The sequence below is a fragment of the Apium graveolens genome, chromosome 10, assembly GCF_009905375.1.
Source record: "Apium graveolens cultivar Ventura chromosome 10, ASM990537v1, whole genome shotgun sequence".
Taxonomy (NCBI): Eukaryota; Viridiplantae; Streptophyta; class Magnoliopsida; order Apiales; family Apiaceae; genus Apium; species Apium graveolens.
Window position 1 is genome coordinate 189,665,830 of NC_133656.1, and position 27,108 is coordinate 189,692,937.

Here is a 27,108-nt window from a genome sequence, read left to right on the forward strand (position 1 = left end):
ATTTGGTTTTGAATAACCACTTACAACCAATAGCAGCCTTGCCAATAGGCAGTTCAGTAACTTCCTATGTGTTATTGAGTTCTAAGGCCTCGAGTTCATTATTGATGGCTTGAACCCAACACTGGTGATTTACTGCCTCTTTAAAGTGAACAGGGACTTGATTGTTAACCAAAGTTGACATAAAGCAAGAGAAGGCAGGGGCTACCAATGTAGAAGTGAGATGTGATATTGTAGCAGCATTGTTGGTTATGTAATCATGGTGCCAAAGAGGCTGGATGTGTTGTCTGGTAGATCTCCTTAGATGTGGAGATTGATCATGAATGGGGGATGAAGAGGAGGTAGAGTGGTGATTTGGTGATTCTGGGGTTGGTTGAGGAGAATCAAAAATGGGTGAAGGTTAAAATAGGTCATCAGATATAGTGTTAGGGGTTGGATTGCTCATGGAGATAGGGGTGGGTTTTATGTATTGTTCTGCAGAGGTTGGGTGAAAAGGGAATACTTCTTCAACAAAAGTGACATCTGTTGAAACAAATTCTTGTCTGTCTTGAAGGTTGAGCAACTTATACCATTTTTTAGTAGCTGGATAGCCTAACAGTACACATGGTACCCCTCTTGGATGGAATTTATCATTGGAGAACTGAGGGTTAGTAGCAAATGCTAAACAACCAAAGACTTTTAAAATTGAATAATCAGGAGCATGACCATGAAGCACTTCATAAGGAGTTTTAAAGTTAAGAACACTATTAGGGAGGCGGTTTATGAGGTACACTGATGTGAGAACACAGTCCCCCCAATAGGTAATAGGGATATGAGAGTGAAACCGAAGTCCACGAGCGGTTTCAAGGACGATCTATGTTTTCTTTCGACACGTGCATTTTGTTGAGGTCTCCGAGTACATGAGGTTTAGTGTAAAATGCCATTAGATGAAAATAATTGTTGACATTGCTGAGAAGTGAACTCAAGAGCATTGTCAGATCTAATGGCTTTAACTGTGGTTTGAAACTGATTTTTAATAAAAATGCAGAAAGATTGGAGAATTTTCAGAGAATCAGATTTAAAAGCAAGTAGGTACACCCATGTATATCTAGTGTTATCATCCACAAGGGTCAAAAAGAATCTGCAGTTACCTTTAGTGGGTTCTTTGTATGGCCCCCATATATCCATGTGAACAAGGTCAAAAGGGTGAGTAGCATGTGAAGAACTAGGTGGTAAGGTGATTTTAGTGAATCTAGCCATAGGACAAGTAATGCAGACTTTCTTGAAAGGTTTATTGACTGATGGCAGGTGAGGAATCATTTTGACTTTAGGAATAGGTGTGTGTCCTAGTCTAAGGTGCCACATTTCGAGAGTGTGATCAATGGAGGTTTGAGTATGGTGAGCAGAGGGGGTTGGTGCAGAGTCTGTGCATAACTAATAGAGCCCATTCTTAGCTATGCCTTTCCCTATAATTTCTTTAGAAGCAGTGTCTACTATGTAGCAGTGTGTTGGGAAGAATTGAACCTTATATTTATTATCCTTGATAAGCTTTTGCACAGACATAAGATTATGCTTAAAGTAAGGCACACAAAGCACTTATCAAGGAACAGGTTATTAGGTAACAGAGCAGTACCTATATGAGATATTGCAGCAGTGTCTCCATTTGGTAGATTGATTTTTGGCAGTTGAGTAGCTTGAACATCATTAGACAGAGTTGACAAATAGGGAGTCATGTGATCAGAAGCTCCCGAACCAATAATCCAATCTTGATTTTGCACAGATGTCTTTTGTGATGACAGCATACCTGAGAAATGAAAATCAAAGTCTTCTGCAAGTTCTGAGTTGGACTGATTGATCTGCAGCTGAGGCATCAATTGAGCTAGTTGTTCCAACTGTTGAGGTGTGAATAGAATTCCACTTGAGTCTTGTGGTGAAGGAGATGTTTGAACCACAGCTTCCATCTTTGGGGTAAATGTAGATGCAGAAGGCTTTGAGCTAGTCCATCTGGTGCTGGTTGCAGAGTTCTGTGCAGTAAAAGGTGCCCTTGATCTATTGTTGAAGATTGGAGTGGCATTGCCTCTGTGTTTTGGATGCCATCGAGGATAGCCAATGACAGTCCAACACTTGTCATTTGTGTGGCCCCTTACTTTACAAACACTACAGATCATGGTTCTGTCTTTGACCTCCATAGTTTTACTATACATTACCATCAATTCAGTGCTATTTCTAGAGTTCTGTAACAATTCCCTTTGTGCTTCTTCCTGTTGCATGGATGCAGAAGCCATTTCTACTGTGGGCAAGGGATTAGTCATGAGAATTTGGCTCCTCAAGGGACTGTATGCTTCATCCAATCCATTAAGGAATTGGAATAATCTAGCTTCCTCTTTTTTGTTGTTCGATGGTATCTAATAATTTATGTACTTCTGCAGATGGGTTGTTAACAGTAGGAAGCTGGTTCATTGCATTCAGTTCTTCCCATAGAGACCTCATAGAGGTATAGTACTCATTAAAAATCAATGAATTTTGTTTGATTTCATACAGATCTTTATTAATCTTGTATTTTCTAGAACCATTTGTTAAAGCAAATCGCTTTTCAAGATTTTTCCAAATATCAGAAGCAGTTGACATATACATTATAGATTGACGTATAGTAGAAGACACATTAGAGGTGAGCCAAGCGATTACCATATGATTGCAGGTCTCCCACATTTCTACCTTGTTGTCGTCATCGGTTGGTTTATGTACTGTACCAGTTACAAAACCCAGTTTCCTTTTCGAGGCTAAATGAATTTCCATGGATCTGGAACAAGGCCTATAATCAGCTGAGCCTTGCAGCTTTTCCACTTGAATAGACGTTGCATTGTCGGAGGGATGTAGGAAAAGAGGGTTCAACATTTCTTGATACGTTAAGCGAGCTGGAGTGCCCATAATAGTAGAGAAGATGGCAAAAAGACAGTAACCTTAAGGTTTTAAGAAGAGTTTTGAAAGTAGATCTACAGATCTTGAAGAAACATAAGAAGGGTTTCAGGAGATGAGAGGATTAAGAAATTGAGAGGTTATAGAGAGGATTTCATTATTCCCTGTTGCACGCACCTTAGCTCTGATACCATGAACACTAATATGCCATGATCAATTGATGGTGTAAAAGAGAACAATAAGATTTAGAACAGAAAAAAGACAGAGGAGAAAGCTGCTTTCATTCTATGGAAAGAGTAGTCTCTAATCTTGTCTCAATCATTACAGCCTTAACCTTAAAAGATCCAAAAAAACATTAAATAGCAAAATGCATAAAAACAGCTCATTAGTCTAACAAACTTTGTCTCATATGTGAGTCATACGCTCCATCTGGGAAATGCCATAATAGCCCTTCTATAAAATTGATTACGTTGAGACCAAATTTGCACCGTAATCATTGATAACTACGTCAAGGACCATGACTGCGAGTCATGATACACTGGTTAAATTACGAGGAGGCAAGAATGAGAGGGTTAATAAGTAGTCCGTTTGTCAGAGACTTGTAAAGTTATATATAAATCAGAAATATACATTTTTTTCAATTATAATTAAGTTTCTTATAGAATTTTCTAAATTAGTCCAGAATTTTACCACGTTTTCTTTAAAACTATTAGTAACAGCAAATATGAAAAAAAAATGATCCTACGTGCTGATACTAGTTGCTATTGTATTGCATCTTCTGTCATTTACAAGTTGTAAGATCATTAGGAGGCAAGCAAGCTGGGAAGTGAAAGTGTAGGTTTAATCAAGATTCAAACAATTTGTTATAGAAAATATGGAAGAGCTGATCAATGAGTTCGTTTCATACCAATATAGTTCGGTGTCAATGTTATTTTGTTTTGTTGAAAAAACTGAACTCATTCAACAAGAAATTGAAAACCTTATAATGCTTATATCGATCTTATTCAGGTTTGTAAGTGCTACAGCCTACAAGCATTCGCATGTTATTTTATAACCAAGTACACAGAGATGAACTCTATATAGTACAACTTGCAATTTATCTGCCACTAGAGAGAAAGGATTCGACAACAGAATATGGTTGAGTAGACGTGGTAGAAACATTAACAGTGTCATTTCCAGATGTAAATCCAGTCTGAGAAGCCCCGAGATCAGATAATTCTGGCAATTGTTCGTAACCATTCAAGTACTGCACAACTTGTTGCATACTTGGCCTAACATCAGGATCAGCACAAGAGCACAACAAGCCAAGCTTCAACACCAACTCCACTTCCTCTAGCACATAATCTACCCCGAGTTTACAATCAACTGCTTGAAGGATTTCACCTTTGTTCCATAAAGAACTAACATGATCTACCAAAAGTATTTCTTCTCGTACATCTATAGGCCTTCGACCACAAACAACCTCTAGTAAAAAAGCCCCAAATGAGTAAACATCGGTGCTAGTTGTGGCCTTGCCAGTTCTAGCATGTTCAGGGGCTAAATATCCAATGGTTCCAACAATGTGAGTAGTTTGAGTGTCAGTTCCATGATCATACAATCTTGCTAGCCCAAAGTCCCCTAATCTTCCATTCATTTCAATGTCTAATAGTACATTACTGGCTTTGACATCTCTATGAATCACCACTTGGTCCCAATCTTGATGTAGATACTTCAGCCCTGCTGCCACACCTTTGATGACTCGAAATCTTTGCGACCAGTTGAGCATGATCTTTGGGCTATTATAAAGGAACCTGTCCAAACTACCATTAGGCATGTAGTCATATACTAGAAGTAATTCCCCTCTTCGACGGCAGTAACCCAGGAGTTGAACTATATTCCGATGTCTAAGTCTGCCAATACTAATGATTTCTGCGACAAATTCTCTCATTCCTTGTCTTGATTCATGTGAAACTTTTTTAACTGCAACTTCTATTTTGGAAGTCGGCAGGACACCTCTGTATACCCTACCAAAACCTCCTATCCCCAGGAGCTCTTTATCATCGAATCCTTTAGTGGCAACATAAAGATCTTTGTACTTGAACCTATGCGGCCCATATTCAAGTTCCCAATCTTCAAGAACTTCTGCAAATTTCTTTTTCCGCCTTACATAATAAAATACTCCTGAAAATGTTAGTAACAGCGCAACTGCCAAAATTAAGGGTAATCCAATTGTCAAAAAACTTGATTTCTTCTTGGGTCCAATTCGAGGAAGTGTGGGAAGTTTGGAAAGATCAAGCTCTTTAGGCATGCCATTCAGCATAAAGCTCCACCCAAGCACATAATGAGATGTAAAAATTATCGTACCCGTAGTGGAAGAAAAGCCCACGTACATTTCTTCATTGATAACTGGATCAAGATCATAATGCAAAGACAAGAGTGACTTCTGTGGCTTACCGATTCCTACAGGAGCTAATGTGACATCAATTTGCTTCTCCAAGCCATTATATTCTACCCATAGTTGCATTATTTGTCCACTGAAAAGTGACAAATTCCGGAACTTATTAGTATCATCAAAATAACCTGCTTGCCTAGAGATAGTTGAGTTTAGGCCATTGATATCTATTCCAATATGGTCAAAATTAATATCTCCGAATAGGTTGTTTTGAATTGTATCCAACTCCACAGCAAAAACATGATTGGTGGCATTTTCGTTGTTTGTGGAGTTAAAAACACCAAAATACTCGTATGAAGGAGTATTTGGAAGGTTTTTTGTTGGTGTGATGACAAAAACAATCCCGTGAGCGCTCAATCGGGAAACTTCAGGAACTATAGCAAACACGAAAGTGGTAGAGAAAGAAGAAACAGAAGGAGTTTTAGTACCAATTTTTGATGAGTAGTTGTTTTTAAAGTTGATTTGGTTGGAGTAAAAGGCCCGGCCTATTTGAGAAGTAGAATTTGTTAGCTCTAACAGACCATTGGATGTGAGAATAGCTACACCGTCAAGAGTGATGTTTTTGGATTGGAAACCATTGAGGATGAATCCAAATTCTTGATCAGCAGAAACTAGTATACACATGAAATGAATTAGCAGGAATGCAAGTGCAGCTAACATGATTATGAAGTGTTGTTAGTGAGTACGAGGGAACCAAATGCATGTATATATAGGTACTGAAAAGTATTAGCCAAGTCATGGTGTCAAACTAGCTAGTGCCGTGGCTAGACTTCTACTGATATCTGCCTCAGAATTGCGGTCTTCATGTTCTTTTTTGTTTTTCTCGTAAGATATGAAAAGATTCAAACCCTTATTATCCGCTGCAATTTTCCACCACACGTACTAGCCGAACCTTATAAGATCTATCGTCACATGCACGTCACATGCATGACGCACATATATATAGTGTACGTTTGAATTACGAGATTTAAAGCTGCTGGTTAGCTGGTAATGTAGTATTAGGTCCTCGTTTCATTCCGATTCACCATTTTAGAATCCCATTATCCAAATAGCCGTATAAATTATTACATTTTTTCTGCAATTTTGTGAGATTAAAGAACATCATCCGTGGTTATTTAGTTATGAGCTGGTTACCTTACTACTCGACTTCTTACATTTTGTAACTATATTTGCAATAGTGTACTAGATTAATAAATTATTCTAGAAATTCTAAAATTCAGATTAGAACCTTCTCAATAATAAATCACTGAAGTACTGATCTTGTAGGTCAATAATAACGCAACTTTTGAAGTTGACGACGACAGAGTCATCTCGCGGTGCCTGTGCCCTGTTCTTTCCGCCATTTCTCTTTCATTTTACCCTAGTTTATAGGGTACGGCTATCTAGATGTAAGTAGGTACTCCAATTTACGGGGTCCATGGCCCCTTACAATTATGATATAATTTAGCTGCTTATGGGTTAAGTAACTCACAAAACCCAACCCAACCCTAATGTGAATCGTTTAAATCCATGAGTTAGTTGATTTATTTTTTACTTGAACCGTTTATAATGGGCTGGGCCAGATTTTACCTATTTGAAACCCTAAACCAACCCAACCCGATTCTATTATTATGTCCATCTAATTTCAAATTTATTACACCTGAACCCATTTTAATTTCATTACATTCCTAACAAAAAAACCTAGAAAATTATTCATATAATAATGATTTTAGTATACAACTTATAATCTTAGTAATGACAATCGCACTCATCATTTTGCAAATGCTTGAAACTATATAACTCGTATAATTAGCCTTGCAAAACTCTACTTGAACTTAAAAAGGAAACCTGAATCATAGAGCCGAGCTAAATAATATATATAGTTCACTACAAGAAAAGGATGAATAGACATCACCCTTTAGACATCGTTGTCATTAATGACCGATGTTAAAAATATTTTTAACATCGGTTTGTTCCAAAATGATGTTAAAGACCAGTTTTTACATCAGTTAAAATCAAAACTGATGTCTAAACTACATTTTAAAAAAACACGGGAAATATTTCCCCACTTTAGCTAAAAACATTTCCCCCCTTACTAAAAACATTTCCCCCCTTTGCTAAAAACATTCCCCCCAGAAACATTTCGCTGCCGTCTCTCTCTCTCCATCCTCTCTTCCTCTCTCCCGATTCTCTCTCACTTACTCACTCTCAGCCTTCGACCCTAACTTATACTACCTAAAACCCCTAATTTTAAACCCTAACTTAAGAGAAGCAAGCCTGAAACGTTACAAATAATTATCAATTAAGATAGTTATAAATTATGGCATGTTATTTAAGATCCGTGAGAAAGCTTTGGTCTAACTTTACTCGTATATCCATACATATTTTTCTAATTCGAACCCTAATTCGAATTAGAAATCAAAATCGTAACTTACTAAACCCCTAATTCGAATTCGAATTAGCTATAACTTTACTCGTATATCTGTGAAATCAAAATCGTAACTTACTAAACCCCTAATTCGAACCCTAGATTTGAAATTTCTAATTCAAACCCTAGATTTCAATTTATCAAAACCTTGGTTTCGACAAAAATGGTCGATTAGCTGCAAAAGAGGTTGAAGATTGGTCGATTTGTGCAAAAAAGGTTGAACCATAGCTAAAACCTGCCCTCAATTAGAAAGTTTTATTCTAATTTCTTTTCAAAATTCAATTTTTGGTTTTTAATTCATCTTTTTTCACCTTGTCCTTGTCGCCTTGTATTGCTCCGACATGCTCATAGTCTTTACCCCAATGCTTCTCTTCGAGGTATTGAAATTCTAATGTATTTTCTCCTGTTATGTATTTCTTTTGATTTTACAGAGCTCGGGTCTGATTAGTATGATTTTGACTTTCAGGGATTTAGTAATATGAATTTGTATGTCGGAGCTCCTATTCAGAGCTTAGGGGTTTAGTAAGTTTGAATTTGTATAAGCTGACATATTCTTAATAAGAGTATATCTTCAGCAAACAGGCAATTTTTTATGTTTCTAACATACAACTAATATGATCATGGCTTAATTTCCCGTGGGGCCATTCTATGTAGTACGAAATCTGTAAAGTTACAAATACCATTCGAGGCTATGATAAGGTATTGTCTGATGTGTTTAATGTTATGTATAAAGATTATTAGTTTAAAGCTCGCCAATATGAACAGATATCCATCTGGTTAAATTTAAAAATTATTTGTTATCTTTGCACTCAGTTTTTCCCCTCCGATGAGTAGCCATCTTAGCTCTGGACTAATTAGGCTTTAGTTAATTCTCTTGGTACCTCTTGCTTTTCCCAGTTAAGCACTATAAATTACCTTATGACTTTAGAGGGTTATCATATTCAAAGTTAAAAAAATTCTTCCTCATAGAGAGTATGGCAACTGCTCTAACAGTAAAGCGAGAGCTATGTATTAAGAAATTTTACGTGTTTATTGTTTATGACTTGATATTATTCTGATACATTTGAAATGGATTCATAACTAAATAGTTAGTTTTGCAACACTTGTATAATTCATAACATGTGGGGCTACCACTTTCCAGGTTGACTCGTTGAAACCTGAGAAATCCATACCATATGTTATATTGAAGCAAGCAAAAGGGCTTGCAATTCTTTCAATTGCCAAAGTTGGAATGATGGTGACTTACAATATTGGTACATGGATAATTTTTTTTATGTGTAGCTATGTTTCTTTCTTAAAGCTTACTGCTTGACAGTATCGTCGTCTATTGATACATTTGTTCATGCAGGATAAAAAGGGTAAAGCCAACAGATATATAAAACAAAGGACATATTTCCCACATCTTAGATTGTAAAGCTTACTGCTTGACAGTATCAAAGGCTATCTAAATTAGAGATACAATTGAAGAAAAAATAATAATTTTATTTGTTTTAATTTTATGTTCTATAGGGAAAGTATTTCGTGTTTATTATCCTTTAATTATGATTACTGTAGTCTATACATGCATTATCAGGTTTTTCTTAGAATGTTATCTGTGTGGAATTTCTTATATATTACCTAGCAAGGTTTTAATATGATTTGTAGGCATCTGTTGTGTTGAACTCAAAAGTGCTATGTATCTTGTGTCAGACATTCACCTAGCTGCAATTCATATTTTCTTCTTGTATATTCGGTCACTCCAGTTTAATATCCGGAGTCTCAGCAAATAATAGATTATAGCCTTCTACTCGGGTTACATTTTCGAGCTCCAGAGCATCTGAAAGCCTTCTTGGAAACTGCCAAGTCTATGCACCAGCCATAGCACACATTTTCTAGTGACGGTAAATCTTGTATGTTAACCACTTTTAATTCTGCTAGTTTTTCTCTCAGAATACTAGCATATACTATTTGTAACTCTTTCTTGATATGAATGTAATGCTTAAATTTCTCAGAAATTATTAGGCTTGGATATATATATGGATATATATATACTACTTTAGTCATGTGATTAGAGTATTTTGTTACTTGATTAGAGTATCTTATGTATTTCGTTCATTAATGTAAGTTTCTCTCTTCTCTTTTATTCTTTGGCAGCTTGATGATGGTTTGAAGCTATATTTTACTGATAAGAGACGTTTTGAAAAAGTTTGCTTACTTGAAAATGTATCATAAATTCCTTCTCCAATTTGCTGGACTTGTATATTCAATTAATGCTTTTAATGTAGGTTTATAATTCTTAAATTTTTACTAATTTAATTTATGCATCCAATCTATGTGCTTTCTATATCTGAGCTGGGTCTGGATGCACTCTTTAAACCTATGACGGTAGAAGACTTCTTCAAATCTCTAGCAATAAAAAAACCCGGAATTAAAGCTCTCTTATTGACCAGGTAGAAACTGCCTTTATTTAAGACTTATTTAAGTGCTATCGAACGATAATGGTTATGCTAACAGATGCAAATCACCAGTTTGGAAGTTCTGGTAAAAGAAAGTAACAAAAGATATTTTAGATTAACATATTATTTTGATAATGTATGATGCAACTATTTGGATATAAAGGATACTGTGGTCGGGTGTATGTGTTTGACAACTATTTACAGTTTTATGAAATGATCGCATGTGCTTGTGAAAGTCTTATGTTGATGAATATTTGCAGGATGATCATGGAGTTGATGAATATTTACAGGAGGATTAGGGACGAGTGAAAAGCAGAATGGTGTCAACAGAGGAAATTTTCCTCCTTCTCAGCATAGCTTTTTATCTCCCACTTGACTTGATAATGTTTTATATTTGAGAATTAAATTTTTGATTTCGACAATGTTATATGTTGGGATGCTATGTATTAGTTTGATAATGATAAATCAAAGTTTTGATCATTTATATGTGATTGATTTTGCTCATTTTTTTGGTATTTTTGTTATATATATAATGGGTAAATATGTAACCACAAATATCAGTTAATGACTGATGTCTTAATATGTCAAATACATCGTTTCTATGTACAGAAACGTTGTTGTATAAATACAATTGATATCGTTTCTTTTTTTACACATCAGTTAGTGACTGATGTCTTAGTATATCTAATACATCAGTTATTATTTAGAAACAATATATTATACTGTCTTTCACATCGGTCCAGAATCGATGTGAAAAACAGGGACCTTTTACTACACTCACTTAGACATCGTTTTTTTTCCATTTTTCACATCAGTGCATAACCGTTGTTTATTGATGGTTTTCTTGTAGTGGATATAGACATTATTAGAGATCCGTTCAATGACAGGAATCAAAAGTATATTTTAAATGTCCCTGTAAGCCAGGACCGAGAGATTGATAGAAGATTTTGGAAAGGGGAGGTATTGTGACGCTCTCCAAACTCGGGTCAGAAGTTTGGGGCTCACAACACACACACACAATATATAAACCTGTATATAAAATATAATATCCATTGACCTACACAACCACAGATCGCAACAGGTTAAAGTATGAAAACAAGCCACAACCTTAACTTTTATCACATCGTACCAAATCCCAACTAGTTCAACTTACAACTGATAATGGTATTATTCTTACAATCTTGCATGACTCATCTACAATATAAAGCTCCTGCTAGCTCGATCTAACTTAACCTGGAATCCTAGCGCGCACACTGGACTGGGAATCCTCGCTACCAACAATTTCCTTTTCAACTGTTGAAAACATAACCCTGTGACGCCCTCCAAACCCGGGTCAGAAGTTTGGGGCTCACAACACATGCACACACAATATATAAACCTGTATATAAAATATTATATCCATTGACCCTTCTTTACACAACTCCGGATCGCAACAGGTTAAAGTATGAAAACAAGCCACAACCTTAACTTTTATTACATCGTACCAAATCCCAACTAGTCCAACTTACAACTGATAATGGTATTATTCTTACAATCTTGCAAGACTCATCTACAATATAAAGCTCATGCTAGCTCGATCCAACTTAACCTGGAAGCCTAGCTCGCACACTAGACTGGGAATCCTCGCTACCAACAATTTCCTTTTCAACTGTTGAAAACATAAAAAGGTTTGCAAGAGTGAGTTCGTTCAGCAAGTCATAATAGCAATAACTGAGGTTAAACAATAACCAATTGAAATGATTCAGAAGAATCAAGTTTCTGGATAAACAATCATTATAATTGGATATTCACTTTTCATTTAAAAAAACCAAGGTTAGGCTGCTGATCATTCACGCACTAACCCCGAGTAAGGCACACAACTCTGCTCTCTATAATGGATCCAAGGCACGCATTGGCCTAATATGACCACGAATCTGATCCACATTTATAAAACCATCCAATTCTAAAATAATTCAATATGATAACCATTGTAATTCAATAAAACAGAATCATAATTAACATTGATAAAGCATTTATCTCGGAGCATAAAACATTCATGAGTATCACCAGGGTATATCAAGGTATATATATGAAGAACGGCTTCAAGCCTGTTGAAGAATCAGGTATTTGATGAATAATTGTTCAATGATGATACATGATATTAATCTTTGATGTTATAGGGTATTATAGGGTATATAGGTTTTTGTATGCTCAAGTAATTCTGTTTCAATATTTTATTTATATTGGGTGTGTATTTGTGGAGTAGTATTGTATTTGTATGGTTTAATAACTGGGAAATCAACCGTCGGTGATTTACAAGAAATAAGGCTTACAGCTCAAGTTCAATAATATGATCAGGGTTCAAGGTTGAATAGTTTAAAGCGCTTGCAATATAAAACAGGACTTACTATGAATACTAGCAACATGTTATGAGAAAGTTCAAAAATATTTGTAATTTATCTCAATAAAGGTTCAGAAGTACTTGCCTTATCTCAGATGATTTCCAACTTTACTTGAACACATCTAACAGTTTTACTCATCAATCACTTTCCTTCTTATTCTATGTCTTGCTTCTATTCATCAATCACTTGCCTTCTCTTTCTACATTTCAGTTCTATTTACGGATCATGGGCTTTCTTTTTCTATGCCTCGCTTACTCTGATAGGTATCACAAGTATATTTCAATATTCAATCTCATATTATTCTAATAGTCACATAGACGTCATAAGCTTCTATCTACCCTTCATTTTACCAAACCCAATTTACGGATTGAACGTTATGACCAAAATAGTCAAACAATAACCACATAGGCATATAACACATCAATCAGATAGCACATAGCACATAACACGCAAGATATTCAATCAAAATAATTTTTCAAAGAAGATTCGGGGTCAAAATAATTTTCTAGATATTTAATACGAATTTTTGAACATTTGTCGGAATTAAAACGGGTCTCCGAATCATTTTATAATTAAATAATAGGGTTCGAACACCCGAATCTGACTTTAAAACAATTTAATAATAATTATCGAACCTTGAAAATAATTTAAAATAATATTTTAAATCTCGAAACTATTTTTCGGAATGTTTAAATTCAATTAAATAATTAAATCTAAATAAATAATTAATTAAAATTAAATAATAACTAATTAAATTAATTAATCAATTAATATGCAAATTAATTGACTAATTAAATAATTAATTATGAAGTATAATTAATCAATTAATTAATTAAAAATAATTTTAGAATTAAAAATAATTTTCAGAATTAAAAATAATGATTTTTGGAATTTAAAATAATAAAAATCTAATTTCTGAAAATTAAATAAACAGAAATATCAAATTTGAAAATTTTAAAACAGAAATACAAAATTCAGAATTTATGAAAATTGTAAGGACTGTTTTGTAAAAAGGAGGAAAGAACGATGGCTAAACTGTAGTTTGCCATCGTCTTCCCCGATTTTATACTGCGGTGGCCGGCCGCCACAAACGGCGGCCACCAAGCTTTCCGGCAAGCTTCACAGCGGTCCAGAACTCACTCACGGGAAACATTCTACACGCTTGCAGGAACTCATCTACAACAACCAATCATCCAAACAATCGACGAATCGATTTGAAAAGCCGGTGGAAAAATTTGCCGCCGTTTGAATCATTTTTCCGATCAACACTTTCCAGAAACCGTCTGTTAATTTTAAATATACCATTCGATTCGTCTCTTCACGATCTACATATTGGTACAATCAATTTCATCTAATAACCCATAATAAAGAAACGCCTAATTTTCAATTAAGAACATTCAAACACATAAACCCTAATTTTTAATTTCGAGAATCAAATATCAATTTGAACATGTTATAGAAAAATATTATGTTCAAATTTTAAACTACCTAACTTGTGAGTCAATATTTTACTCTAATTGCAATTAATGGAAGAAATCTCGTACAATTTAGAATAATAGCTAGGAACGATGATAATATATTTATTAGAATATAAGATAATTGTTGTTGTTGATATTTATTAATTTCAAAAAATTGAGAAAAATAGAGACGCCATCTCTTTTACATGAGTATAATTGATTTTAATTTTTAAAATTCCAAAATTATTTGCACGCACTTCGATGATGCCATAAAATATAATTTTATAAATTTTTTTTTTAATTTTTTTTTTGAATAAAAATTTAAACATAAAACTTTTATTCAGAAAAAAAATTGAAAAAATATTATGAATTTATGTTTTTAAGAAATATCGAAAAGGTGCCCAAGTATAGAATTTAATGGGAGAGGAGGAGTAGAAAAAAAATGCACATCTAAAAAGAAATATTTGACAAGGACAAAAGTATATGTATAATACCTCCCTCTACAAGTAAATACAAATGAATGATTTTAGATCAGGATCTTTATTCCGAGTAGCTACAAAAAATCTTAGCTGCACAATTTTCAACACTCAACCACCCATTTGTAGTTTTCTACAACAAACATGACTCATGTGCTCCCTACAATAAGCATGAATCATTGGGTCTCTTACCGAAACTTGAGATCACAGTTTTTAAAATTCATAAATCCTGCTCCGATTCGGTCCACAGGCATCATCTGCTGCATATTATTCCCTCTGTACCTCCCAATTATTGTCATTTCTGGGAGAGTGTCCGGCACGTATTTTAAGATGAAGAAAAAGAATAGTTCTTTAATTTTTTTTTAAATTTTTATTTTTCTGAATAAAAGTTTAAACATTTTATTTTTATTCAACAAAAGAAAATTTTTAAAAAAGATTATAGAACTATATTTTCTATTAATCTTAAAATGTGTGTCGGTCACTCAACGAGAAACGATAACAATTGGGAGGGACGGAGGAGGGAGTACATGAATTTGTACATAAAAAGTAATATAATATTTTGATATCCCAAAATTTTGGAGTTGATCGCTTTTAGTGGTACAAATTTAGTACAAGGTTGTGTATGTCAGCCTATACTTCAAGGTTGTGTATGTCAGCCTAATTTCTTGATCCTAAATGCAGTCATAGATTGCAAAAGCCCAAGACAGAGACTAGATTTATCTTTAGGAGAAATGATTGTTATAATCGTTTATCTTGTTATAATTTTTGGCGAATAAGTTTAGCGTCAAAAATTTTTATCAGAGAAAAATTATAATACACAAATGATTATCGATTCTTTAAATACGTTCAATTTTTGCCAGGGACGCAGCTAGTACCTTTCAACTTATTTCAGTGGCCAGATAAACAATCCCTTTATATTCAGTAAAAGTTAGCCATGAACACAGTTAACACCTTACTAACTATATTCACTAGCCAGATACACAACCCCTTTATATTCGGTAAACTTAATGAAGATCAAAATACATACATTTAGAGGCACAAAACACAAGCCCTCAACATTACTTAAGATTATTATGGTGTAGTTGATGTGACTTACAAACTGATAAACCCTTTGAGATGATATTGATCACACCATAATTTCACTAAACTACCTTGCCTCCCCTTTTTTATATAGTAATGCCATTGGTGAAGCAGAAACAGAAACAAAACTAAGATCAGCATCTGCTTGAGCCCCATCAGAATATAAACTTCCCTTATCAAAAGAAGATGATGCAAATGAATTGATATAGTCATCAAACCCTTCTCCACCACCCTTCCCATCATCATAGCACCCTCCAGGTGGTCTTACCATCCCCGGTAACCCAACCTCGCCTTCCAAATACCTTACAACCTGCCTCATACTAGGCCGCGAGTTTGCAACATGATTCGAACACATAAGTCCTAATTTCAACACTATCACTACCTCATTCTCATCATACTCACCCTCAAGTCTTTTATCCACCACATCAAATGGTCTCCCTTGTATCCACTTATCCCATACCCAATCTACCAACACAAATTCCTCTGGAGGCGCCCTGTTCTCGATTGGCCTTCTTCCACAAACAACTTCTAGCAACAATGCTCCAAATGCAAATACATCAGAACTTGTTGTGGCCCTTCCTGTGCGAGGTAACTCAGGTGCAAGGTACCCTAGAGTCCCCACAACACGCGTGGTGGTTGGATTCTCACCGTGCTCGTATAGCTTAGCCATCCCAAAATCACCAACTCTGCCATTCAAATCAGCATCGAGTAACACGTTACTAGCCTTAATGTCTCTGTGAATCACAATCTGCTCATACCCTTCATGCAAATAAAATAGCCCCGACGCAACACCTTTAATGATATTAAATCTCTGCTCCCAACTTAGTACTGATATAGGCTTCTCAAACAAGAATCTATCCAAACTTGCATTAGGCATATAATCATAAACAAGTAGTAAATCACCACGAAGACGACACCATCCTTGTAACTGAACTAAATTCCTATGACGAAGCTTACCAATTGTCGAAATTTCAGAAACAAATTCACGCAGACCTTGCTTTGATTCATTTGAAATCCGCTTCACAGCCACTTCCAATTTCGAAGACGCAAGTGTGCCTTTGTAAACTTTACCAAATCCACCAACCCCGAGTAACTCACTTTCTTTAAAACCTTTAGTAGCTTTCTTTAACTCTTTATAAGAAAATCTATGAGGCCCAACTTCAAGCTCCCAATCTTCAATTATATCTCTGTTCTTGTACTTCTTGACAGCATGCTTAGCCAAGAAAACTGAACCTATTAAAACCAAAACTGAAAGTATAGAGACAATAATTATAAGAGCTGGGCTTCTCTTTTTATGACCAGGAAGTGATGGCAATGACTTGAAGTTCAAAGTCTTTGCATCTCCATCAACCTTAAAACTCCATCCTAATACATAGTGAGAACTTGCAAGCAAACCAGTGGAAGCTGAAAAACCAATAAACATGGTCTTTTGAAAAATTGGAGTAAGATCTAAGTGGTAAGATATGATTGGCAATTTTGGTTTCGAAAAAGTTGGAGAAAGAGTAACATTCACCAAATTTTTAATCGAATTGTATTCGATCCAAGCTACAATAGTCCTACCACTCTTGAGATTCAAATCTTGCTCAAATAAATCATCAGAAAAGTATGCAACTTTAGCTGATTTATTTGATACTAAACTGTTAATATTGATCCCAACATGATTATCATTTATATCACCGAACTCAAAGTCTTGAACTGTATCGAATTCGACTGCAAAAAGATGATTAGAGAAGTTACCAACTTCTGTTGCATTAAGAAGGCCTAAGTACTGACTTGGAAGAGCTGATTTGATGAAATCTTGAGATGGTGCAACAGCGAAAGCCAAGCCATGGCCTCCTAGTCTTGGATACTCAGGGACAATATTGAACACAAAACATGTAGAGAAAGACATAACAGGACCAGAATCTGAGTTCTTGAACTGTACTGGTGATGGAAAAAGAGCATGACCCATTAATCTTCCAGTGTTGTTTGTTAACTGCAGGATGCCATGTTTGTCAACTTTTGCAGTTCCACTCAAGCTTAAATTTGTGTTTGGTTGTTTAAATCCATTGAAAATGAAATCATCTAGGCAAAAAGCTTGGATTGTCAAGAAAATGAAACAAAAGAGAAAGATGAAATTTTCAAGCATGGTTTAGAAAAGTGTGACTAGATTTTGTGACAAGTTTTGCAAGGATAATTTTTTAATGTGATGAGATTCTGGCTAACATGGAGGGGAAAATGAGATTTACTATCAATTGTAAGATGTGAAAATGATAGTTTAAGTGCAACAGAAGAATGCATGAAGACACAAGGAGTGACATGTGAAGGTGACTCTGTAACGTTCACACAACTTTATCAAGAAAACACTACTCCTGCTCAATTTACATATCTATCCAGGAGATGTATAGTTCAAGTTTCAAGAATGAATTCATTGTATTTTGGTATTTTGTGTGGAACTTATATAATCTGTGCCAAACATGTTTGTGCTAATCAATATTTTGGAAATGAAAGAGGACTAATTAGATATTTTGGTTTTTAATCTACTAGTATCTTGCAAATTGTGGTTAAAAAAAAAGATAAACAATGCTATTGCAACTATAATATAATTCTCCAATTGTGTAATAAAAAATGTTGTTAACAGAATAATTTTTCTTTTTTTTAACAAAACTAAATTTGAAAGATAAGGATTTTTTGACAAAAAAGTTAAATGCAATATCAACTTTTTTACAAGAATCAACCATGATTAGGGGAACCAACTAGTCAAGATGTATATTACTAGTATATCGTTTCATTTTCTTGGACCTCATGTTGTTTAAATTTACTAAATGAAGTGAAGAACGTCAACACCTGAACCAAGTTGATCAGACTTGAATCAACAAGTTCGCGTTATTGGTATGCAATTAAGTCATGTGGTGCTCCCACCAACCTCGTGCATAACTCACTAATGAATCATAGAGTAAATAAAATAAATATAGAAAAAACCCTTTTAAGTTGTTTCTCAGAAAGTTTAAAGATTGGTATTGAAAACAACAGACTGACTTGAGTACAGCAGACTGCAAAGTGCTAGTCTTCTAGATGAACCAGGAGCATATTTCCATTATTCCATATTACCATAATTTTGGGCTTTATTTTTGAGATAATTAAAAAAAACTTAATTGCATTATAAAAAAATTCAAATCAAAATTTAATTGCAAATCATCGTCATTGTTGTCGTCATTTTTAAAATTTGATTAGAATATAATTCAAAATTTTAAAATAAGCGTCACAAATAAAAAATTGAGAGTTAGATTTTCACACGCTTACCTTCTTACTGAGCATATTAATTTTACAGTCAGTCACTGCATACGTCATTCTGTATGTCTAGATATGAAAAAAAAATTCCCAGATTTTTTCATCATAACGAAATATTTGTTCTGATAAGGTTTACAAAAATTCTTGCATAATATAAACGATTTTTCTATCATAAGTCCATTCACACATAATAAATGCAAAAATTCATAAGTGTAAGTAATTTTGATTGGTTCTTTCATCTTAATAGCGATAAACCTTCTTGTATACACAAAAACTACACAAATTAATATGGCCAAAATTTATAAATTTTCCTATTTATTATGTGCATATAAATACATGATAAAAAACAGTTTTTTCACTATCACTTTACCACTTGTTTATATACATGATATATTACTTAATATGTGAGACCGTGAGCTTGCGCAGAGAAAAAGAGAACTAGATTTTCACAGATAAAAAATTTAGAAATAATGCGTCACAAATAAAAAATTGAGAGTTATATTTTCACACGCTTACTTTCCTATTAATTTTACGGTCAGCACATACGTCATTCTATATATCTAGATATGAACAATTTGTTTCAGATTTTTCCATCATATGTGACGAAAGATTTGTTTCGATAAGGTTTACAAAAATTCTTGCATAATATAAATGATTTTTCTACCATAGGCCCATGAACACACAATAAACACAAAACTTTATAAGTTCAAATTATTTTGATTGGTTCCTTCTTTTTAATAGTGATGAATTCTCTTGAATATATAAAAATTACACCAATTTATATGTCTAATATTTATAAATTTTCGTATTTATTGTGTGCACACAGATACATAATAGAAAACGGTTTTTCACTACCCTTGTTTATATACAGAATATAATACTTATTATGTGAGGCTGTGAACTAGTGGTGTGGAGAAAAGGAGAATTAGATTTTTACAAATAAAAAAATAGAAATAACGCGTCACAGATAAAAAACTGAGAGTTAAATTTTCACACGCTTACATTCTTATTGAGCATATTAATTTTACGGTCACCGCATATGTCATCATATATCTAGATATGAACAATTTTTTTCAAATTTTTCCATCGTAATTGTAACGAAAATTTGTTCCCGTAGGGTTTATACAGGGCGCATCCGAAGGGTAGCGGCTGCGGGTTACCTACGATAAAAAAACATTCTTGCATAAGATTTTTCTACCATAGGTTCATGAACACAATAAACGCGAAAATTTATAAGTTTAAATTATTTTGATTGGTTCCTTTTTTATAATAATGAAGGACCCTCTTGCATATATAAAAACTACTACAATTAATATGACCAAAATTTATAAATTTGCGTATTTATTATATGCACGTGGATACATGATATAAAAGCGGTTTTTTCACTAGCACTTGTTTATATACAAAAAATATTACTTATTATGTGAGGTTGTGAGCTGGGGTAGAGGAAAGGAGAGTTAGATTTTCACAAATAAAAATTTAGAAATAACACGTCACAGTTAGAAAATTGAGAGTTAGATTTTCACACGCTTAACTTTCTATTGACCATATTAATTTTACGGTCACCGCATACGTCATTCTGTATATCTTGATATGAACAGTTCATTTCAAATTTTTCCATCGTAACGAAAGATTTGTTCCCATAAGGTTTACAAAAGTTCTTACATAATATAAATGATTATTCTATTATAGGCCCATGAATACACAATAAACTCGAAAATTTATAAGTTTAAGTCATTTTGATTGGTTCTTTCTTTTTAGTAGTGATAGACCTTCTTGTATACACAAAAACTACACCAATTAATATAGCCAAAATTTATAAATTTTCGTATTTATTGCGTGCACATAAATACATGATAAAAAACAATTTTTTCACTACCACTTTACCACTTGTTTATATACATGATATAGTATTACTTATTCGGATTTTCTAGTATGTGTCAAAGGGCATATATTAATAAGTTAGGTGGCAAAATTTGATTGACTCATTTTCATTAATAATGATGAACCCCTGCATACACAAAAATCCCCACAAATCACAATGAACCACATCATCAAAAGTGCATAAAATTTAGTGTATAGAGTGTGCCCATGGGCACACACTAGACAAACCCTTACTTATTTGGTGAGGCCGCGCAGAGGAAAAGAGGGCTAGATTTTCACAAATAATTTTTTTAGAAATAACGCGTCACAAATAAAAAATTGAGAATTAGATTTTCACACGCTTACTTTCCTATTAATTTTACGGTCACCACATACGTCATTCTATATATCTAGATATGAACAATTTGTTTTAGATTTTTCCATCGTATGTGATGAAAGATTTGTTTCGATAAGGTTTACAAAAATTCTTGCATAATATAAATGATTTTCCTACCATAAGCCCGTGACGACACAATAAACGCAAAACTTTATAAGTTTAAATTATTTTGATTGGTTCCTTCTTTTTAATAGTGATGAATTCTCTTGCATACACAAAAATGCATTTATTGTGTGCACACAGATACATAACCTACATAATATATTACTTATTATGTGAGGCGGTGAGCTGGTGGTGCGGAGAAAAGGAGAGTTAGATTTTCACAAATAAAAAATTGGAAATAACGCATCACAAATAAAAAACTGAGAGTTAGATTTTCACATGCTTACCTTCCTATTGAGCATATTAATTTTACGTTCACCGCATACGTCATCCTGTATCTAGATATGAACAATTTTTTTTAAAATTTTCCATCATAACGAAGATTTGTTCCGATAAAGTTTACAAAAATTCTTACATAGTATAAACGATTTTTCTACCATAGATTCATGAATATACAATAAACACGAAAATTTATAAGTTTAAATTATTTTGATTGGTTCCTTTTTTATAATAGTGAATGACCCTCTTGCATATATTAAAACTACAACAATTAATATGGCCAAAATTTATAAATTTGCATATTTATTGTGTGCACGAGGATACATGATATAAAAGTAGTTTTTTCACTACCACACTTGTTTATATACAGAAAATATTACTTATTATGTGAGGTTGTGAGCTGGGGCGCAGGAAAGAAGAGTTAGATTTTCACAAATAAAAATTTAGAAATAACGCGTCACAAATAAAAAATTGAGAGTAAGATTTTCACACGCTTACCTTCCTATTGAGGATATTAATTTTACGGTCACCGCATACGTCATTCTGTATATCTAGATATGAACGGTTCATTTCAGATTTTTCCATCGTAACAAAAGATTTGTTCCGATAAGGTTTACAAAAGTTCTTGCATAATATAAATGATTATTCTTTTATAGGCCTATGAATACATAATAAACTTGAAAATTTATAAATTTAAATCATTTTAATTGATTCCTTCTTACTTCTTTTTAATAATGATGAACATTTTTGCATACACAATAATTATATCAATTAATATGATCAAAATTTATAATTTTTCGCATTTATTATGTACATTTGCATTACATGATAGAAAAACAGTGTTTCCCTACCACTTGTTTATATACAGGATATAATACTTATTATTATTATTATGTGAGGCTGTGAGCTGGTGCGGAGGAAAGGAGAATCTTTATCATCCCACCAGCAAAACTGGGTCTACCATTACTTGTGCTGTTCAATTATTTAATTCAAGGACACAAACCCAACCAAACATTTGAAAGTTACAAACATTTGAAAGTTATATATGCTCAAACAAAAGAATAACACCACTAGCTCTACTTTTGATATTTTATTTATTTGATTATTATTTTTAACAGCATCAACTTTTTTTGGATGAGTAGCAGCTTCAATTATGATTAGGGTATTACCTATATACGACACGTGAACACAGTACGAAATGGTATGAATAATTAGTGTCTGGGTTCGAAAATTTGGTATACGAACACGAAAAAATACGAATATAATTAGTACCGGGTTTGAGTTTCCAATACAGGTACCCGACACAGAATGAAAGTACACGAAATAAATAAAAAATTAAATTTTTAAAAATATATAATATACATATATATACTAAATACCAAATATGAATTTATCTATTGTAAATAACATATATATAATTGTAAATACTAAAATATATTTTATTGTTCATCGACTACGTGAGAGCACCTCACCCTTTAATTATCTATTGTTTGACTACGTGAGTGAGCACTTCATCATTTAATTCTATTGCATTTTATAACAATTAATATTTTTCATATATAATCCGTGTACTTTAGTGTACTAAAACGGGTAAACATGAATATATTAGTTCTGGGTTAGTGTCACCAAATTGGTACACGAATACAAATCTGGGCCGGGTTCGTGTTTAAGATTTGGTACACGAAAACACGAAAGTACACCGAACGTTTGTACACGACATGAAACGTTGTCAGGTATAGGTATAGTATTAAAAACATCAAGAATATTAGAATAATTTCTTACTGTAATAATTTTGAACAACACATTATGTGACAACAGATTAGACTTATACCAATAATTAGGTAGGGGAATTTTATTTTAGCATGTCTAATTATAAAAAAATTGCTGCCTAAGACCTACGCAGATTGCCAGATTATGATACTTGGACGTGAGAAAAGGCCAATTAATTATATACATAATTATATTTTACATAGAAAAAATTTAAATGATGGTTGCATTAATGAATTGGCCTAATTAATATGTGTAGGTCAATCTTTTAATAGATTTGTGTCGTCTTTAATTGAATTACTATCCTCCAAAAAAAAAACTCTAACGCTGGATCTTGTAGTCGATAAGATATTAATTCTATCAACTCATCACTTGGTCCTATTAACTCCTTTTTGGTTTCTAGAAAATGGGTAATCTATCGATATTTTATTCACTGTGGACAAAAAATACAATAAATCTTCAATGGATTCTCCTGGTGCAAGTTAATTATTCGAGTGCAGGTAGTTAGAAAATGCAGTCAACAAAAGATTCACGGAGGAGACCTAATAATCTTTTATGGCTGCCAAGTGCCTATAAATATAATGCTCTCAGTCCACATTTTAACTTGTTTATTTCTTTAGTGTCTAAGTTTATTGACATCTGGGTCAAGCATACACTTGAGCAGCCCAGGATGATACAAGAGCTTCAGGATGTAGTTGTATGATACCAAGTACTAACCATAGAAAGTTCCTCTTTTTATTGCATCATCATTGGCATTTCCCAGGGCAGCCTCCTTTAAGTACTTCTCAGACAATTGTACTCTATTTACATTTTCCTGCTCTTCTACTAGCATTTTCCCATACTCAAGGAGCTTCTCAATGCTCATCTTTGGTTGATCCAATTTCGGAGGTTCTTCCTTCGAGTTCACCAGCCTTTTTCCTACATTTTCGACCCCAATGCCCGAAACAAATTTCCTAACTTCGTCGTCGTACACCCTTGCCCTCAGTGCACCAAAGAAGTCTGACAAGATAAAAACATTGTGATGGTTAATATGTTGTTCACTATCGAATCGGGGCACCACACGAAAAATAAAAATTCAAAAATTTGTTGAGGTGAAGCTTACCAATTGATTGCCCTGAAAATCTGTCAACAAGCTTGATAATGTCCTTCTTAGGAACATTATCAGTTTTAAAGATTCCGATGCAGATCCCTATTCGGTCTTCTCTAGTAGGTGCCCAGTAGAACTTTTCCATACGACCATCACGGATAAGAGGAGCATACAATGTAGAGAAATCATTACCAGTAACAATGACAGGAACACGAGGATTATCCTGCTTGTTGTACATTCCAGGAAGCTGGACATTGGTTGGATTGTCAGCAATATTCATAAGAGTAGCATTCACCATCTGGTTGTTGACAGTGTACTGTGTTGTGCCTCCCATTCTACCAGCCCCTGCATCGAGATCATTGATGAAGAGAGCGCACATTTTCCCTTTCTTGATTATATCTGCTGCCTCGCGGTACCTTTGCCTTATTAGTTTTGCTGGCTCTCCTGCATTACCACTCTCCAATTCTCCAGCACTCATCATTATTGGACTGCAATTTACAATCATAAGAATATGTTAAACTAAAAAGAACCTTAATAATAAAACATACGTGTCAGAGATTAGTATTTACACATAACTTACTTGATTCCCATTTTTGCGAGAACAAGCTCACACTGAAATGATTTTCCTTGACCTTTGCCTCCCCAGACACCGAGGATTAGAGGCACCTACATATATAAATTTAAACACGTTGGTTTTCTTCTACTTATAAACTAAGAAGGTGAGAGTAAATGATTAGTGAAGAATTACCTTGATATTAGGCAGGTTGAGGAAGTTCTTGGTGACGTGAATAACAAGCTTGTCCATAAAAGCCGGAGCAATATATAATCCATCCATGTAATTGTCGATATTATATCTAGACATGTCAAAATTACCAACATAAATAAATGGAAGGTGATAATAATGTTAGCACAACATAGTATAAAAAATGTAACAACTTCTTACTGTCGAATACCGGCACTGAAGTAATCATAAGAGCTCATGACTGCATTATGAGTACCAGAATTCATGGGAGCTTGAAAGAGCGAATCCACCATTCCCTTTCCTCTGGTAATGTCTTGTTGATCATCGGATATATCAAACGCCAGACCTTTCCATCTATCCTTGCTACTCTGCTTTTCTTCATCAACTTCTGCCACAACCTTGAGATTGCTACAATAGTTCTTAAGGCAAGAATTTTTAAACCTCACTTTTCTCAAGCTTTTGCCATTGAAAGTTGAACGAAGAACAGAGGTTCCAACATTAGACCTATTCTGCAACACATAATTTCCCTTGTACATGCCCAATGAGCCACATAATTTAACACAAATTACCGACTCCATGATCTGTATTCGATAACTACACAAACTACACGAAAAACTAATCCAAAGTAAGTTACACTAACATCAATCTTAATATTGAAGGACACAGAAAACAGGAGAGACGAACGGAGAACCCTAAATTTAGAAAACAGACAATGTATTCGATGATAACGAAGAAACAAGTACTTAAATACTTTTGGCTTACGTACGAAAAACCAAAGTACAAATTTAAATAAATATTTTCAGTTTCGAAAACAAGAACAAGTATGTCAGCACACGGGAGCTAAGTTAGCGGCTTGAGGGGAACCACCAGTATTGTAACCATTGTGTTGGTGTCAACAGAATGAGATGAGGCGGTTTTGTCATAGTTAAATTACAAGGGGGGGGGGGGGTGCGATGAAATTAATAAGAAATGGACATAGATATTGAAGTAGCATACATAAAAAAGTCAAGTAACGTGTGTGCATACATCAAAATGAGGTAATCAATCAAGTGGGATAAAAACAATAAGTGGGGAACAATTGAACAACAATAAGTGGGGAACAATTGAACAATATGGCCTTCATTTGAACCTTCTTCCCATAGATGATCAGTATGGTTCCTAGAAAGAAGAAAAAAGTATGGCAGTTCCATATGGTGGCACACTTATATGTAATTTTCATGACGTCTTACTTTATCTTCAATTACCTATTTTTTTCTTCTTTTTTTTGAGTTTCGGTCTGGGACCGCATCTCGTCTCTTTAATCAATCATTTTTTAATATAGTAAGTTTACACCTCTTCATTAAAAGCGTGTTTGGATTTACGGTTGGGCCTCCTCAAAACCAACTTATTTGGGTAAAAACCACCTATGAACTTATTTGTACACGTTTAAATATAAAGTGGATGCTCATTTAATAGATTTTGGTTGAAAGTAGAAAGATTAGAGCACTTAATTTGTCAAACAACATGAAATGTAAATAAGTATAAACATCCCTTAATTTATGAAATGTGAATTATTAGAGTCCTTGTAAAAATCAATAAATCAATTGAGGTAGAGAACAAAAATGAGAAATTTCATTTGAATGCCGTTTAATTACTTGTCCGATAGAAAGCAATTGAACTAGAGATTCACAAGATGAACAATTTCTTACAAATGCACTTTATCCGAGGGTCCGTTTGATTTCTTAAAAAACATAATTTATAATTTAAAATTGGAAAGTACAATATAAGTGATATGAACTTATTAATTTATAAGTTATTTCGGTATTTGGATAATTTTATATATAAATTACTTATAATTGATAATGTGTTTAATAAATCGTAACTTATAAGTTAAAAAATTTACTTTGAAAAGTTAAAATTTTAACAATTTTTTTAATCCATAAATATACATTTGAAAAGACAAAAAAATAAATACATAAATATTTGATTTTTTATGATGATTCGCATTTGTGCATGTATTTTAAAATCCACCGACCACATATTTAAATTTTTATAAATAAAAA

The 27,108-nt window shown here is 33.7% G+C and overlaps 4 protein-coding genes across 4 annotated transcripts; all 4 read right to left on the reverse strand.

Annotated features, from left to right (window-relative positions):
* Nucleotides 1–2,349: 2,349 nt before the first annotated feature.
* Nucleotides 2,350–2,904, reverse strand: LOC141691488 (uncharacterized). Its single transcript, XM_074496225.1, has one exon. It carries the CDS (start codon nucleotides 2,902–2,904, stop codon nucleotides 2,350–2,352), a length of 555 nt encoding a protein of 184 aa, XP_074352326.1.
* Nucleotides 2,905–3,863: 959 nt separating this feature from the next.
* Nucleotides 3,864–6,044, reverse strand: LOC141693650 (L-type lectin-domain containing receptor kinase IV.2-like). The gene has a single exon (XM_074498804.1). The coding sequence runs from the start codon at nucleotides 5,981–5,983 to the stop codon at nucleotides 3,989–3,991; it is 1,995 nt and encodes a 664-aa protein (XP_074354905.1). The 5' UTR covers nucleotides 5,984–6,044; the 3' UTR covers nucleotides 3,864–3,988.
* Nucleotides 6,045–15,456: 9,412 nt separating this feature from the next.
* On the reverse strand, nucleotides 15,457–17,968 carry LOC141690054 (L-type lectin-domain containing receptor kinase S.4-like). The gene has a single exon (XM_074494639.1). The coding sequence runs from the start codon at nucleotides 17,685–17,687 to the stop codon at nucleotides 15,627–15,629; it is 2,061 nt and encodes a 686-aa protein (XP_074350740.1). The 5' UTR covers nucleotides 17,688–17,968; the 3' UTR covers nucleotides 15,457–15,626.
* Nucleotides 17,969–23,832: 5,864 nt separating this feature from the next.
* Nucleotides 23,833–26,178, reverse strand: LOC141693350 (ribulose bisphosphate carboxylase/oxygenase activase, chloroplastic-like). Its single transcript, XM_074498424.1, has 5 exons — nucleotides 25,268–26,178; nucleotides 25,073–25,178; nucleotides 24,905–24,990; nucleotides 24,340–24,812; nucleotides 23,833–24,236 (listed from the first exon to the last, which is right to left on the reverse strand). Exons 1-5 carry the CDS (start codon nucleotides 25,642–25,644, stop codon nucleotides 23,950–23,952), a joined length of 1,329 nt encoding a protein of 442 aa, XP_074354525.1. The 5' UTR covers nucleotides 25,645–26,178; the 3' UTR covers nucleotides 23,833–23,949.
* Between the last annotated feature and the right edge of the window lie 930 nt (nucleotides 26,179–27,108).